The following is a 17,383-nucleotide window of genomic DNA, read 5'->3' on the forward strand; positions in this document are numbered from 1 at the left end:
ATAATTTTTTTATATTTTTAATTATTTTGATTTGTTGATATTAAAAATAATTTAAAAAAAAATAAAAAATATTATTTTAATATATTTTAAACGAAAAATATTTTAAAAAACATATGTTATTCCACTCTCAAACAAAATGTTTCGATGCTATACATAAACTTGTAAATTTGAGATTTTTATATTCATTTTTAATTTGTTAGGATGTTGCATACAGTAAATATTTTTTATTTATTACTAGTTACTAATTAATATTTTTTATTTTATATATTAGGAATTTCTTATTTGTTTAATTAATTAAACTTTATTACTCTTTGAGATCAAATATGTGTCTTTCTTATATGTTAGATATGATTTATATTATTTTTTAACAAAAACGAATGCTAACTCTCTTGAAAATGAACTAATAGGCTACTTGGAAGATGATCTCGCCAACTTAAACTTGGAAGATGATAGTAAAGGATGTATGATAATTTAACTTAATAAATTTAATTTTGAATGAAATTCAAATCCATGATTTATTTACAACTCAAATTTAAAGTTTCAAGTAATTAGAAAAAAAAAATCAACCATGGATACGCGTTGCATGTATAATACAAATAATTAGTATAGACTTAGAACTTAAGCATTTTTATTTTTTTTTACCAAGCAGGGTGTGAGTAATTTGGCTAGGAGAAACTAAGCGAAAAATATACTTAGCACAAATCAAATTACAGCAATTTGATGAACCAGTATTCTAGTCTTAAAGCTAGCAGAAGTACCTGGGTTTTCTTCAGCAAGCTTTCTTTTTTTATCCTGCTCAGTATTTTTGGCAGCTAGTTTTGAGTTCTGAAACGTAGCTAAGAGCAAAAGGAGGATCACCCATACTTTTATATAAGAAAGCAGTATTTGCCCACCATCCATCTTAGTCTTGTTCTGGCGATTTTAGTTTGCGTTGTGAGGGAGTTTTAAAAAAAGAAGTTGTTATGAGCTAACAACGCAATTCGAAGTGTCAAGAAAATTTGGAATCTAAGAATATGTAGCGCAAATTTAAATACTATGAATATTCGTACTGCACAGTTTGTGAGTGATAAGAACGCCAACAAGTCTTTGTATGGACAGCTATGCAGCAAGCACCGCCGAGTCCAGGACTTAAAAGTCTTTGTATAATTTATTTATTTTTTGTGATAGGTGAAATAGCATAATGAATTTATAAATTTAAAATCCAACTCATTTAGTTTTTTTAATCCCTGCGATTGATATATCAGGTTCAGTTAAAAAAAAATTATAGATATTGCAAATATCTACATTCAGTTTACATTGCTAATTTTCATCAATCTGTATTTAGAGATGGATTCATAACATGGACGGTAGATATAATAACATTTCACTATTAGATCTAATTTTCATATCTTATATGACCATTAAATTCTAGTTATCTCCTCTCTCCTCACTAGTAAAAAGACAAACTCTTATTTGTTACATTAAAAAAATATAATTAAAAGTCGACTAACAAGATCTTTGGAGCCAAAATATTTCTAAATAAAATAAAAATAAATGTTCAGTCTACAAACTATCAAATATAAAGATAAAACGAGTATAAGATATACAGGTTGGGTTAGGTTGACCGGGTTTTAAAAATCCTAACTTATCAACCAACACGTGATATCATTCTTAGATTTTTTAACCTGCTATCATCTATAATATTCATATTATTTAAATTTGACGGGTTGGGTCTCATAAGATAATGTAAATATTACAAATAATCAGGGTTTTTCGAACACCCCTACTATCAAGTGATGCTTTTACATCAGAGTCTAAGTGACAAAGATCATGAAAAGATTAATGTCTTTTAAAAGTTGGTGAAGGAGCTAGGGGACTGTGACTGAGGGTTTGAGTATCATAAACACATATAAAATAAGTTTTCTTGTTAGGTTTAAGGACCATAAAATGGTTGATTATCACAAATATAGAAGGAGGAAAGCCTTTGAGGCTATGTTGTCTGTATTTGCAAGGATACTGTAAGAGATTATCAGAGGTTGGAAAAGAAAATGCGAGCTTCCATGTTAGACCTTTTTACCAAATGGCTCATGGATATTTATATAGTCATGAATCATATCAACTTGTTTAAAGATAAGGCTTTTAGCTCATTGTTAAGGGAAAGAATGACATCAGGGGGCTATCCCTATGTAACACTTCATACATTCTCGTGTGGTTTTTTTACTATTTTCAATGATTGAGTACATAGAAATTTGAGTAAATTTTTTTTTCTATATATAAAGAAAGTCCCAACAATCTTGTTGTGATTATACGACGTCGACGTCGCAACAAATTATTTTATTGGATGAAGATAGTTGGGAATGATGTGGGTAGGAAGAATAATTTTTTTTTTATTTTTTATCAGTAAAAAAAAAATGAGAGTCACCCTCTAATATTTTAACTACTAAAAACCCTAACTAGTCTTATAGTTCGAGTAAGGAGATTGATTGCGTAAAGAAAAGATATTAACATCCCTAATATGTTTTACCTTAGATAAATTGTATTGTTTGTTTGTTTGATATAAACTAAAAAAATATTATCTTTTCTAATTGTTGGTTTATTTAAAGTTGACAAAAAGTCCTCCTCGGTAAAAAGATCTTTATCTTATCAGGGTAAAAACCTAATCATTCTACTGACAAAATGAAAATAAAAGAAACTATCTTTTTATTTAATATCAAGAATACATCTTATATATAAGTTCGTAATCTCACATATTAAAAAGAAACAAATAATTTTTTTGTATTTTTTGAAATGTAAACCAAAGTCCTTTGAAATTTTACAAACTTGTTGTAAAATCCATGCAATATTTTTTAAAACATGCCAAAGTATTTTACACCTACAAATTACACACTACACACGTTTACAAAATAATACAAACTCAAAATTTTAAAACTAAATTCAAACACACTAAAAATTTAAAATGTGCAAAAATTTTCCTTCCAAATATTAGGGAATGTGTTGGAGAGACCGTGAGAAACTCGGAAATCATATTGGAAGCTTTTAGGAATGGCGGAATAGTGGTGACCACTGGTGGCGCATGAACTCATATGCCATTGCCGGTGAAGCAGAAAATGTGACATACACCATCACCTGCAAAGCAAGGAAAACACACAAACGGTTGCTTTTACTTTTGTTACCTATATTTATGATACAAAGTCAGGATGACAATGGATTATTTTGAGAATGTTTTAATAGATATTATGCACAAACAGATGGTTTCTAAGTCAGGGATGACGACAATGGATAATTGATCGTAACGTTTAAGGTTCTTCTTTTTTTTCAGGATCAAATTTATTATGAAGATATTAAGAAATTAATGCGAGAGGTAAACAAACAAAAAACACAGCCAGTCAGGGGATTACCCTCAAAAACTCCAACCTAGCAAGCACGTCTTAATATAATCCAAAAGGAAGGTAGTCTGAACTGTGAAGCTCTTCTAATAAGGACAGATGGTTTCTCCACAAGAAAACATAATCCCGCGTTGGGGCTCCCTTTGAATGTTGACGCGTGCAATGACCAGAATCACAAGGAGAAAAAAACATTAAAAACATTCAGAAAGAGGATGAATTAGTCTGAAAGTGTTTTTATAAAAGATTAATTTTTTTTAATTTGTATTTACTTTAAATTAATTTTTTTATCCGTTTTATGCTAATAATTTGTTTAGTTTTGTGTTTTAAAAGTATTTTTAAAAAAGATTTTTTTTTTAATTTTTTTTTATTTTAAATTAATTTTTTTATCCGTTTTATACTAATAATTTGTTTGGTTTTGTGTTTCAAAAATTTTTTACTTTAAATTAATTTTTTTATATCGTTTTAATGTGTTGATGTTAAAAATAATTTTTTTAAAAAAATACATATTATTTTAATGCATTTCTGAACAAAAAACACTTTAAAAAACAACTTCTTTAATATTCTCAAACACCCTCTAAATTACAGATTAGATTGTCATTGTAGTCTAAGGACCTGTTTGGGATTGTAATAATGGTTATGGTTCAAAGTGTTTTTCACTTAGAATGTATCAAAATAATATTTTTTTATTTTTAAAAAATATTTTTGAGATCCGCATATCAAAACCATCCAAAAACATAACAAAAAAATTTTAATAAAAAAATTTAAAATTTTTAAAAATACAGGTTTAATCGATTTTCCAGACTAATCCTAAGCCAGTGATATCTGTACTAAAGAAGTGAAATGATCATCAAGTCAGGTTTATCTTTCTACCCATCATTTTTTACCATGGGAGAAGATTATGTTACTTTCATATGCTGTCATTAATTTCTTTGGAGCAAGCAAATATTCTCACTCTTTTGATTAAAGGTTGTTTTTTTTCCGATCTGAAAACATGTTTTAAAAAATAAAAAAAAATTAGCACTAAATATCACAATTTCTTACTGCTATTATGGTTAATTATTTTTCAAAATAGATTTATGTATATGCTAATTAGCCAAAAAAAACTTCAATTGAATACTTTATCATATCTGATTAAGTCAACACATCTTTTTTTTTTTTTACCATGAATAGCTTGTTTGGTTTTTATTTCAAAAGCATTTAAAATAAAATATTTACTTCAAATTAATTTTTTTATGCTTTCAAGTTATTTTGATGTACTATATTAAAAATAATTTTTATAAAATAAAAAAAATATTATTTTAATATATTTATAAATAAAAAAACACTTTAATAAATATTACATTTCTAAACACTAGCAGTCACCACATTTCTTGTTCATTTTTCACATTACTTTTACCGATACTCGGCGTCTGTATGTGACATTTTTCACCAAAAGATAAAGGATATGCAAATTGAGATATGGATTGGCTTTGGAGATTGGGTTTCCTGTCTAGTACAGTTAAGCCAGTTCTATTTATCACGACCAAATTTGTTACTGTGATAGTTGATATTAGAGTAGATGTTATTTTTTAAAATATTTTTTATTTAAAAATGTATTAAAATAATATATTTAATTTTTTTTATTTTTAACATTATTACATCAAAATAATTTTAAAATATTAAAAAAATTTAATTTGAAGAATGTTTTTTAAAAAATCATTTTTTTCAAAAAAAAAACTTTTAAAAGCAAAAATAAATAAACTTTTAATGCTAGGAAAACCTTTGTATTGTTTCATCGGTAAAAGATATTTTTGGATTAGGTTCCACATTGATCTAATGTGTTTAGAAAAAAATTAAGTTTTTCTGATGTTAACTCTTAAGAAATCAAGAAAAAGAAATCATTCACACAAATTCCAACCAATAGGCAAACACATGTGACTGTCATAATAGGCCACCACGCTCGGGGCTTTCCTGTTACAAGCATATATATACACAAAATTACTTAAATAAGGGGAAAATTCAAACTCATTTTTTTATATTTATACAAAATAAACTACCATTTTATTCATCAAAATAAATTTATATGTTGGAAAAAAAAACCTTTTTTATTTCGCTAAGCTTGCACAACAAACACACATTCACATACAAAGTTTCAACATAAAAAACCAACCATTACACCTTGAATAAATCAAAATCAGCTTGATTTTTCCAACTCATCGGAGATTATTGCTTTCCACCTTCGCTAACAGGGGGTTTAGAACTGTCATGTTTATTTTTCTTTACAACTTCTTCTCTCTCTCTTTTTATATGTAGTAGGATAATCTATGTGGGCTGTCATGATGAAGGAGGAGGTTGTTTTAACGAGTCGAGTTGTGTTTGTTGTGGGGTTAGTGTTCGGAGGCTAAACGAGGAAGAAGCAAAAGCATATCAATCCATTGGGTTTATTTAAGTGTGGATCAGGTTTGTGAGTAGAGAAAGTTATGATTGTGGTACTGTGATGGTGGTTTATTTCAGAGTGGATCGGGTCTGATGATGATCACTAATGGTGGATTTAGAGGGAAGAAAAGGCTAGTCATCAATGGGCTGGTATGGGTTGGGGTGGTTGATTTATCAGCTAGGAGTAGTTTGATGATTATGTGACATTGTTTTCTTGAGTCTTTCTTCTTGTGAGGCAGAATACGTGGCAATAATTTTTTATATTTGTGTGTAGTTAAAGAGAATTTTAGAGATAATGCACATGTGTCAAGAGAAAAGCATAGACATTTTTGTTGATAATAAGTCTACAATTATTTTGGAAAAAAAAACTCACTTTTTTAAAAGAGAAATGAGCATGCAAACAGCGGATATCCCTCCATTAGAGAGTGCACAAGAAAAAAAGAGGTGTGACTGAGTTATGTGAATTAAGTTCATTAATCAAGTTGCATATATTCTTACAAAGGTTTTGAAATGAGAAGATTTTTGCAAATTAAGAGCTTTGCTAGGACATATCTAGAGATAGGTTTAAGGAAGGATGTCGAGGGTAAATTTATACTATAATAATGTTTTATGCATATATAAATTCAGTTCAAGCCGTAACGATTTTAACAACAAACAAACAGTTATTGTTTATTAACTACCTAAGATTTGGAGCCATATCTGTGCCAAGCACCAAGCTCATTTCAACGGAACCACACATGCTTATTTCAGATGACATTTCCATGGCCAGACATTCCTTTAGCTCTCCCAAAATATCACTCATGTCCGGCCTTTGTATTGAAGTCGGGGGCACGCAGGACAGTGCTATCTCCAGAGCTTTCCAAGCACAATTAGTGTTGAATTCACCTTGCAGCCTTGGATCGATAATGCTCTGGATATCCCCTCTTTCAACTAAAGGACTCACCCATTGAAGTATGTGAGTGTGGCCCTGATGGCCCCTTATTAAAGGCGGTTGACCAGTTATTAGCTCACACAGAAGAATACCAAAGCTGTAAACATCACTTTTCTTATTTAAGTTTCCTGATGCTCGAAATCTGCATACATAATATAATGATAATTATTCTAGGAGAACAAACACTGTGAGACAAGATTAACATTAAATGTGAATACGCACTCAGGATCAATGTATCCGGGTGTACCTGCAGGTACAGTTGTGACATGCGAGTCTCCTTCATTTGCGAAGGCTTTGGACAGCCCGAAATCAGCAATCTTGGCTTGAAGGTTTTCAGTTAATAAGATGTTGGATGATTTCAAATCTCTATGGACTATTGGCGGCCTGCAACCATTATGCAGATATTCCAAACCTGCGAGTTCGATAATGCCAGTTAATCCAACAAAGTTTGCAGAACAAAAATGAAGAAAAAATGACTCAGGCACTAGAGTCAGACCTTGTGCTGCGTCTACTGCAATTTGCAGCCTTGCCCTCCAATTCAACATATTTGTGCTATTTTCTGCAGCCATAAAAACACACTAATATCATAAATTAAACAATAAACTTTGCAATGTGACGAATACAATAGGAATTATGTTTCATTACACATATAAGTTCATCAGTACTAGATGGTTGTTAAAGAATCATCTTAACCTAAAAACTTAAACTATTAGGTGAGGTCTTAAGATATGATTTAAATTATTCCTTAACACTTTCTCAATTGAAAGTCTTATGGATTTAAAACTTGCACAGACCTATATTATCTTGTCCTTAATTTTTATCGAATAAAATAGAGGTGGTGAGATTTAAACTCGTGACCGCTTGGTTATCAAGGCTCTGATACCATGTCAAAAAACCATTTCAACCTAAAAGCTTAAGTTACTAGGTAATATCCCAAGATATGATTTATATTATACTCTAACAATGATAAATTCATATAAATATGAGTGAGAGTTCTATTTATAACCTAGTTTGTGTCTCAAAAAATTTGAAGAATTCTATATTTCTGAGAGTAATTCTATAAATACCTAACAATTGATCCTTCAAGTTCCCATTTGCCATGTATTCATAAACCAGTGCCATATTTTCTTTCTCATTACAATAACCAACGAGGGACACCAAGTTTCTGTGATGAACAATCATCAATAGTTGGACCTGCATTTGGAATTAAACACTACTCTGTCATAACTAAAAGAAAAATATTTGGTGCACCTCTCATGTCCTCTACAGCAAAGGAGAAAGCTAACTAATTTGTTACCTCCGCTAGAAATTCTTTATAACCTTGCCTTGAGGATTGAGATAACAACTTGACAGCAACTTGACGACCATCATTCAGGTTTCCAAGATATACTTTTCCAAATCCTCCTTCTCCAATAATGGTTTGGAAATTATTGGTAATGCTAACTATTTCAGTGTATGTAAATGGTTGATTCTTTGATTTCAGTGACAAGGATAAGCCCACCGAGGAAGATAATGACACATTCAATCTCCCTGCAAAGGAAAATTTCTTTTTTTTTAATAAAGCGATAAATATTCCAATATTTTAACAGAGATACTAAAGTATGAAACCATATATGTCATCATATTTACATGTCAGAACTATGCTATTGCTTACTGATCTCATGCTAAATCGTATTTTCATCTGCTAAGTTGGAAGGAAAGAAATGAGGTATTAGGGGTGGTATCCAGATTAGAATTATCATATGATAGGTAATATAAAAGTTATTGGGTGCACATAATATATATATATATATATATATATATATATATATATATATATTCAAAATGAATAAAAAGGTAAAGTGCTTACATATAAGATAGACTCATAGAATAATATTCTACGAGGCTTTTAAGTTGAAGACAGTGTATAATCATATATGTAAGCTATCGGATGTAGAGATCATCAATGATTTCACAAAAAGCACAAAGCATCTTCTAAGTCAAAATTACTCTATGTTATTCTAGGATTTAGTTAACACCACCAAAAGAGAGGAAAGAATACAAAGAACATAAGTGAAAGAGAAAGAATTCACCTCTTTTCAACCTCCAGAAGATAGTTATAATGCTAAGGAGAAGGAGCACCGAAACTGATATGACAGATGCAATAACTGGAACAGGAAAACTTCCCTGCTTCTTTTCACATGTATCGATCTTGCATAAATCCAGATTTCCATCCAAACTTGCATTAAGTAAAATAGTGTCAGATGTAACTGAGAATCAATGATTATATACCAGTAACAAATAACCCAATCAGAGTGATCATGGTTAACTTTAGAAAGTTAGCAAGATCACTATGAAATATACCGAAGAATTGTATCAGTTACTTAATTCCTTAAACTCGTACTAACATGCAAAGAAAATGGATTTGTATAATCTATTTTCTGACTCCTCTTTGTTCCTTAACGTTTAATTTCAATTTATGAAAAATTAAAATAATGTTCACTTCATATGTAAGAAAAGAAGTTAGAGAAGAACCGAAGGACTAGAATGATTGTTTAATAAGCATGTAGATAAGTTGTAATGGTTGAAGATGATAACCAAACCTCAGCTGCAACTGTCTACTCTTAGACTTTTCCTTGAGACTATAGGGAACTGCACCTGTGAGTTTATTCCTACTCAAATATCTGCAAATAGGAAAAACAAAGTCACCATTCACCATGGTAATCTTTATAAAAACTTCTTGTGGTAAATACCAAAGCATGTAAACTTACAGGATCGTAAGATGTGGCAGCTGCGCAAAAGCTTCTGGCACTGTCCCTGTCAATTCATTGTTTGATAAATCCCTGAAAGAAAATGTGAAAAAAATAACGAACAATCACATTTTGTAAAGAAATAGATGACAAGAATACGCAATAGTTGGGAAAAAATAGAGGTTGTTCCTCCACTGATCTGAAGTATGGACACCCATATTTGCAACCTTTATGGAGCCAGAATCCCTATCGTTGGCTTGTAGGATTTTGTCCAGAAAAGATGCATATAGGGAGAGAGGTTATGCCTCAAGCGTATAAGGTGCATGAGCCCTCTATACATCTCTAGCTAATTTCCATATGGAATATTCATAACATCACCTTCAGACTTCCATAAGACAATGTCTCATCATAGGACTGAGGTGCCCTCTAATTTCAAGGGTCTCGGACCAATAAACAATAGTTCTCTTCAAATAGAATGATGAATGTCTGAAGTCAATAAGAAATTCTAGCAATGACTGTCATTCCAGTGCTAGATATCTAGTAGGCATTGCCAGGGTAGTTTATTAGTATTAAAACCTGTTACAACTTGGTTATTAACACTTACAAGGATTGGATTGTTGTGAGGCTCAATAGTGAAACATCTATATTCCCTGATAATTGACTTGAACTTAGATTCCTGCTCACAGTTAATTGTAAAAGAGTAAGACATTGTGAGGCTGTAACTAAGTGGATGTTCTTCAAAAATAACTTTCAGAGAATATTCTTATAATTATACAGAATTTAAGAGGGAACTCACAGCGAGATGATCCTTGGAGGATTATCATTGTTGCACTGCAAACCAGTCCACGTAGTAATTCGTGGCAAACATGGATCTCCTTGCCAGTCAACTCGATCTATTTTGTATGCTTTCTTGATGGCCATGATTGCATCAACTATGATAATTTAGGTTAAAAAGGGTGAGAAGTGCATTGCTTTAGATTTATAAGAGAGAATCGCTATATACTGGGTAAAGGCCTATATATCCAAAAAAACCTTGAGCCCGCCTTTTTGTGACGAGAATAATTTTTTATGGTGAATATAATAAAAAACTATCTCAATTAGCCACTAGGCTTTATCATTTGTATGGTGGCTATCAAACAATTATTATTTGTATGGTGGCTATAAGATTCCAATTGAATTTTCAGATTATAGGCTAATTGGTTTGATTCATGGTATCTATAAAGTTCGTGCAAATATTCTTTTCAACAGACTCAAACATGTTAGCTAGGATCTTATTGGTGATAATCCAACTGCCTTTATCATTGGACAAACTCCAAAAGAGGTTGTCGAATGTTTTTGTTGTAGTTGGACATTATTTTGTTAATCCTAGATCTTTTATTTTTAGGTATTCTTGATGTAAAACTTTAACTTTTCATGATAGCCATCATCTAAATGGCTAGAATGTGTTTTAATAAATTTGCCGATTATTATATATAAAAAAATTGTTCTATAACATAGAAAGTCTTTCTTAAAATTTGCAAAGTTATTATGTGCTAATTTATTTTTAATTTAATTAGAAGAATCAAAATAATGATATTCAAAATCAACCATTGATCATTGAAACTTTCATGCCATATCAAAAACCACTTTAGAAATTTAAATTATTTGATGATATTCAATAAATCACTATATAATCTTGATAAAGAATAAGCATAAAATGTCCAAGATTTGTTTTTTGGAAGATAAAGAATTTAGGTTGGATATCTTTGGAGAATCAAACTTCGTAACTTTTGGATACAAAAAGGTCATCAAATCATATGAACTTTAATATGGTAGTCAATTAACATATATGGTTTTTATTCTTTAGTAATATTAGGAGTTTTAGGATCCTTTTATTTTTGTGTTATGGTGTGGTGCGTTCTATGTTTTGTTTCAATCATAGATTTGAAAGTGTTTAGTTAATCAACATATATCATAGTTTTATATAGACCCCCCTAAAAACTTCCTCTTAAAAACTAAATGATGTTATCGGACCTACAATAACGGGTGAGTTGAGCAGTCAGGTGTGGGTTTGTCATAATTAGATAAGGATCTACCCTATATAGATTATGTGGATAGCCTAGAAGATGCATTTATAGACTATTGAGACATGTTTAGGTCCAATAAGAGATCTGATAGTGTCAGATTAGAATAACAACTCAAAAGGCTATAATTTTTAATCCTACTATTAAATCACGATTAAATTTTTACAAGATATTCCAAAGGTTGTTTTCCTTTGAAGTTGTCTATGTGTTGTTATATGGATCGTTAGATCTTTAGATTTCATAAATCTCGCCCCATGACCCTGGTTTTACCAGTTTTTATGATTTTTCCTTTTATTTTTAAATTTCATGCTATTTTTGAAATTGATGTTTCTTTCCTTTGTAATTTTGGATTTTTTAGATCATAGGGGAAGCAAACATCTTAATCTCAAATTCTTATCACTAGGTTACCTACTAGATGATTATATTTGATAACATTCTATATTTTTCAGGTCTTTATGTATTAATATGATTTTCAATACATCTATATCTATATCGAAATCAAATTTTAATTTTTTAAATGGGGTAAGGTTTCTAATCTATTTAAGGCTTATAAACCTTCTAAAAAAGTAAACTTTATAATTATTATTATTTTTAGAGAATAGACTTGTGAATTTAAAGTTTATATTTGTAGTCCTTTCTCCCATAAATAAATTTTATATTCTTTGTTTAGTTGTTGTTTTCAATTTCCAGTATGCATCATTAAGTTAATAAAAAGCTATATATTATAACTTTTCTTAAACTTACGTTTTCAAACTATAATCGCAAAAACATCTACAACACCAAATCACAATGGACGAAACCTCTTTAAAAAAAAAAAAAGGAAAAGATAAGGCCAGCCCTCGTTGTGCCAGCAAGACAATTAATCACCAAGTAATTTGCCATTAATCAGGCCCTAGCTCGAGGGATCAAAACGTAAAAATCCTTCAATCCAGTAGTCTAGCAATTCATTAATGACGATTATATTCTGGCACCAAAGCCTATAGCATTCAACAGAATTGAAATAGAAAACATACCGTCTGTTTGGTTTGTCGGTGAATCATGGAGTGGCAATAGTTCGAAGATCTCAAAGGCATTTAGGATAGGTGGAAGGTCAGAACTTGCATCAATAGAAAACCTAACTAGACCTTCTTGATCTTGTAATTTATATGGACCTATGGTCAATGGCTTCAAGTATTCAAGGGTAAAGAGCCCATACTTTAAGCCATTCAAAGTAATGGTGAATTCTCGTAATTTGCCTCCTGCAATCTGCTCGATTTCAGCAAAGTGAAAGAAGACAAGAAACTCAGGTGTGAAATTCTCTTTATACGGTGATGTATAGGTGTAGCTCAATGATTTAAGGCCATTTCGAGGCTGAACCGCTGTTCTCAAGACTTCGACTGGTAGACGGCAGCGATTATCACTGCCCTGGATATCAATATTTGTAATTGCTTCGGTGCTAATATTTGAAACTGAATCGGTGAGGTTGACGTCAAGCTGCCAGATGCGAGCATACACGTCATCGGGGTACCTAAATGCATGGGAGAAACAATAACACAAGTATTAACTAATGTAGTGATATTCTCATTCTCCAAAATTCCTATTTCTTGATGTTCATTGATTCTAAGCAATATTAAAAAACTATTTACATACGAGTAATTAAAGAAAACACAACTAATAAAGATTTAATGATCAAGAATCTATCAACGTAAAGTATATAATTTAAAATATTTTATGCATCCTGAAGGGGAAAAAACATAAGAAAAAACACATATCATTTGGCACAAATGATGAGCTGTAGTACGATTAATTAAGATATACTTCTTATGAATAGATTCAGTTTTTGGCCGACTTAATTTTAGATCAAATCAGCTGGAGTTACGCTAAAAAATGGAAGAGATTTGCTGGCTATCCCTCGCCAACGACAGGTCAACTTGCTGCCCAAGATTAAAAGTATTAAATTTACTTTCAGAATTATTGATTTGGGGGAAGATTCTGGATAAGGGTTGAGAAAGTTAGCTCCAAAAAATCATGGTTTAGAAGTGGAAGAGAAACAAGAAAAACAAAAACAAAACATCGATCTTTCAATGTCTACAAATGATAATCATTCTAAAAACCATAATAAAATACAATATCCCTAAGGTATATAGTGAAATTATAGATATTTATCCAAAAGATTGTATATATATTTTACATAAACGTCCTCCTTATATTAAAAAATATTCTGTAAAAACGCTCATTAAATTCTGAAGCTTTTTTAAACGGTACCTATGATGAGAATTTTTATCATATCTGATGCATGATGTGGCACATGCATGATTTAGTTAAAAATGCATGATTTAGACAATTCACCTTATGGTGCCTAAGCTGACCTCGCCGCCAAGGTCAGCTTGCACCCTGCGAAGCAACGATCCATTCATACTTCTATACGAGGAATCATTCATGAACAGTAAATCCAATCCACTGATGAAAGGAACTCCGAAACCCGTATTTACGAGACACACATAAATGGTATCAGTTACTGAATAATGAATAATGTCGTAATTTATCCAGTACTTATTTTCAAAAGTTTCTTCAACCGTTGCCCAATAGTTTACCCCGATGTATAGATCAAACTTTATTTGAGTTTGATTCTTAGAATCGTAATTTCCATAGCGGAAGAAAGCTCTGACGTAATAGTTTTGGTTCTTACCCTCTCTAGGTTTCAATGTATAACAATTCCTATCACCTTCAGGAAAGATTCTCAAGCTATTCACCATTTTCCCATAGTAAAGAGTACTCGTCAAGTCATACTCTGGTGCTACGACCTTATTCTTGCCCGTACTAATGAAATCTTTGTCGGTTTTGTAAGATATTCCAGTATTCCTATCCGTATAATCTTCATCCGCCCCACAATCAATGCTGATGCCTTCAAAATTTTGGTTAGAATAGAAAACCAAACGATTAGACTGATTATCTCCAAAATATTGTTATCAATTACCATTTTTTTCTTAATAAGCCAAATATTCATTTAACCATGAAGAGGCAAAGCACCAACTTGAATATCAGGAAAGAAAATAAGAGCAAGGAATTATAGAAAAATGCAGACCAAGAACTTGAAACAAAATTTTTATGTAGTAGCAATCGATCCATACGTTCATGAGTTTAATTATAAGAAATTGTTTTCTTTTTTTGGATGATTCATGGGGAAGCAGCAGGATACTTCTAGGGCATTAAACAATCACTAGCATTTAATTACTATTTCAGGAAAAAAAATGTTGGAGACAGATAAGATACATTTTCTTGTACTTTATGATTTAAAAATTTAAAAATTCACTTCAAAACTATTCTAAGAATAAATTTATTTTATATATTTTTTTAATTTTTTTATATCTATCCTTTCTATCACGTTACACATTACCAAGTCAAAATCATGCCAACTCAAATATTCGCACCAAGTGGGCTCAACTTGCCTTAAACAACATGGACCCGTCAACTACATAAATTTATTATATAAATTAAGAGTCTCTTCTTCTTCTTCTTCTTTTACATAGAGATATGATTTTAGCATTTATCTCTTCTTCTTCTTAAGTAAATCATTTAAGTTTTTCCTTTTCATTTTTCTTTCAACTCAGACTGGACATGTTCAGGTCATGTATCAATTTGTCATGTCAATCCCGAGCATGCATTAAACACCGTTATAAATATGTAGTCGTTGGTTGACAGAAGTTGTCAATAAATAGATTTGACCGCAGCTTAGATGCAGGTAAGTATCATAATAGTGTTGTTTTGTTAGGTGCCCCCACCACGAGTTTATTTATAAAATTACATGTAATAAATCAAGTCTCATGCATAGAGATATGCTTTTAGCATTTATCTCTTCTTCTTCTTCTTTTTGTAACAAATTCAATACATGAAAGTTCATATTATAAGTCATTAGAGTTTTAATAAATTTAATTTTGAATGAAACAAATTCTCGATTAATTTGTTTCTTACTCTAATTCAAAGTTTCTAGTTGTTAACAAAAAACCAACAATTAATGAGCCAAGAAATTAGCATAGGGTTCACACTAAACCACATAGAATATACGTTTTTAACCAGGCAAGGTGTGGGCAGTTGGCTACAAAATCATAAGAAACTAAGCCAAGAAATGCTAAAGTGACTGGGTTTTCAACTGCTAGTTTTCAGTTCAGCAACGCAGGAACAAAAGGAGGGCACACCCATCTTTTTGTATGCAAAAGCCATATTTGCGCACCATCCATGCTAGTCTTTTGTTTTTTTATAATAAGACATATATCTTAATTAAATCTCCAGACTTTTATATATGTCTTTATAGAAATTTTTCATATAAAAACAGGTTAAGTCTTGTTCCGACAATTTTAGTTTGGATAGCACTAATGCACAAGAATCATGGGTCATATAGATATAGTTAATACACTAATGCACAAACTACTTCTAGGAAACAAACTTGCTTATAAAAGCAATTTAGAGACCGTCAAAAAACTATCTCAACCTAAAAGCTTAAATTATTAAGTGAGGTTTCAATATATGATTTATATTATTCTTTAGCATATCTCCTCAAGTAAAAACTCTTTGGGCTTGAAACTTGCATATGCTCACCTTACTTTATGCTTAATTTTTATCAAATAAATAGGAGATGGTGAGATTAGAACTCGTGGCCGTTTAGTCATCAAAGCTTTAATACCATGTCAAAAAACCAATTCAACCTAAAAACTTAAGTTTTTAAGTGATGTTTCAAAATATGATTTATATTATTTTCTAACAAAGACAAGGGGTCAACTCTCTCAGAAATGAACTAATAGACCACTTGGAAGATAATATCGTAAACTTAAACTTGGAAAAGGATGTATGATAATTTAACTTAATAAGTTTAATTTTGAATGAAATTCAAATCCATGATTTATTTACAACTCAAATTTAAAGTTTCAAGCAATTGGAAAAAAAAAAATCAACCATGGATACGCGTTGCCATGTATAATACAAATAATTAGTATAGACTTAGAACTTAAGCATTTTTTTTACCATGCAGGGTGTGAGTAATTTGGCTAGGAGAAACTAAGCGAAAAACATACTTAGCACAAATAAAATTACAACAATAAAAAAGAACCAGTATTCTAGAGTCTTAAAGCTAGCAGAAGTACCTGAGTTTTCTGCAGCAAGCTTTCTTTTTTTATCCTGCTCAGTATTTTTGGCAGCAAGTTTTGAGTTCGGAAACGTAGCTGAGAGCAAAAGGAGGATCACCCATACTTTTATATAAGAAAGCAGTATTTGCCCACCATCCATCCTTAGTCTTGTTCTGGCGATTTTAGTTTGCGTTGTGAGGGAGTTTTAAAAAAAGAAGTTGTTATGAGCTAACAACGCAATTTGAAGAGGAAAGCAAATTTGGAATCTGAGAATATGGAGCGCAAATTTAAATATAATGAATATTCGTACTGCACAGTTTGTGAGTGATGAGAACGCCAACAAGTCTTTTTGTATGGACAGCTGTCCAGCAAGCACCGACGACTCCAAGACTTCAAAGTCATTAGTATAATTTATTTATTTATTGTGATAGGTGAAATAGCGTAATGCATTTATAACTCGTTTAGTTTTTTTTTAATCCCAGCAATTGATATATCAAGTTGAGTTAAAAAAAATTTATAGATATCACATATATCTATATACAAGTTGAGTTTATATCACTAATTCTCATGAATTTTTATTTAGAAATAGATCTATAACATAAACTGTAGGTATAATAAAACCTCTAATATTAGATATAATTTTTATACTTTATATCATCATTAAATTCTAGTTTTTTTTTTTCTCTTTAGCAAAGAGACAAGCTCCTATTTATTACATTAAGAAAATATAATTAGAAGTACGCTAACAATATCTTTGGAGCCGAAACATTTCTAATTATAT

The 17,383-nt window shown here is 30.8% G+C and overlaps 1 protein-coding gene across 12 annotated transcripts in view; it reads right to left on the minus strand.

Moving 5' to 3' along the window:
• The window catches only part of LOC7494617 (probable LRR receptor-like serine/threonine-protein kinase At1g51810), a 29,203-nt gene extending 12,288 nt beyond the window's left edge, over positions 1-16,915 (minus strand). Inside the window, exons 1-13 of one of the 12 annotated variants that reach the window (XM_052449496.1) lie at positions 16,621-16,915; positions 13,832-14,387; positions 12,517-13,010; positions 10,237-10,372; positions 10,045-10,116; positions 9,462-9,533; positions 9,294-9,374; positions 8,784-8,929; positions 8,009-8,241; positions 7,779-7,905; positions 7,208-7,270; positions 6,934-7,123; positions 6,666-6,853 (exon numbers count right to left, since the gene is read on the minus strand). In XM_052449496.1, the coding sequence (XP_052305456.1) occupies positions 6,666-6,853; positions 6,934-7,123; positions 7,208-7,270; positions 7,779-7,905; positions 8,009-8,241; positions 8,784-8,929; positions 9,294-9,374; positions 9,462-9,533; positions 10,045-10,116; positions 10,237-10,372; positions 12,517-13,010; positions 13,832-14,387; positions 16,621-16,762 (2,500 nt within the window). In that variant the 5' untranslated portion in view covers positions 16,763-16,915. Of the gene's footprint in view, positions 1-6,343; positions 6,854-6,933; positions 7,124-7,207; positions 7,271-7,778; positions 7,906-8,008; positions 8,242-8,783; positions 8,930-9,293; positions 9,375-9,461; positions 9,534-10,044; positions 10,117-10,236; positions 10,373-12,516; positions 13,011-13,831; positions 14,388-16,620 lie in introns of those variants that run through there. The other 11 variants (XM_024591124.2, XM_024591126.2, XM_052449495.1 and 8 more) reach the window with 11 other exon arrangements.
• Positions 16,916-17,383: the final 468 nt, after the last annotated feature.

This window comes from Populus trichocarpa, chromosome 19 (genome assembly GCF_000002775.5).
Source record: "Populus trichocarpa isolate Nisqually-1 chromosome 19, P.trichocarpa_v4.1, whole genome shotgun sequence".
In the NCBI taxonomy this organism is placed as follows: Eukaryota; Viridiplantae; Streptophyta; class Magnoliopsida; order Malpighiales; family Salicaceae; genus Populus; species Populus trichocarpa.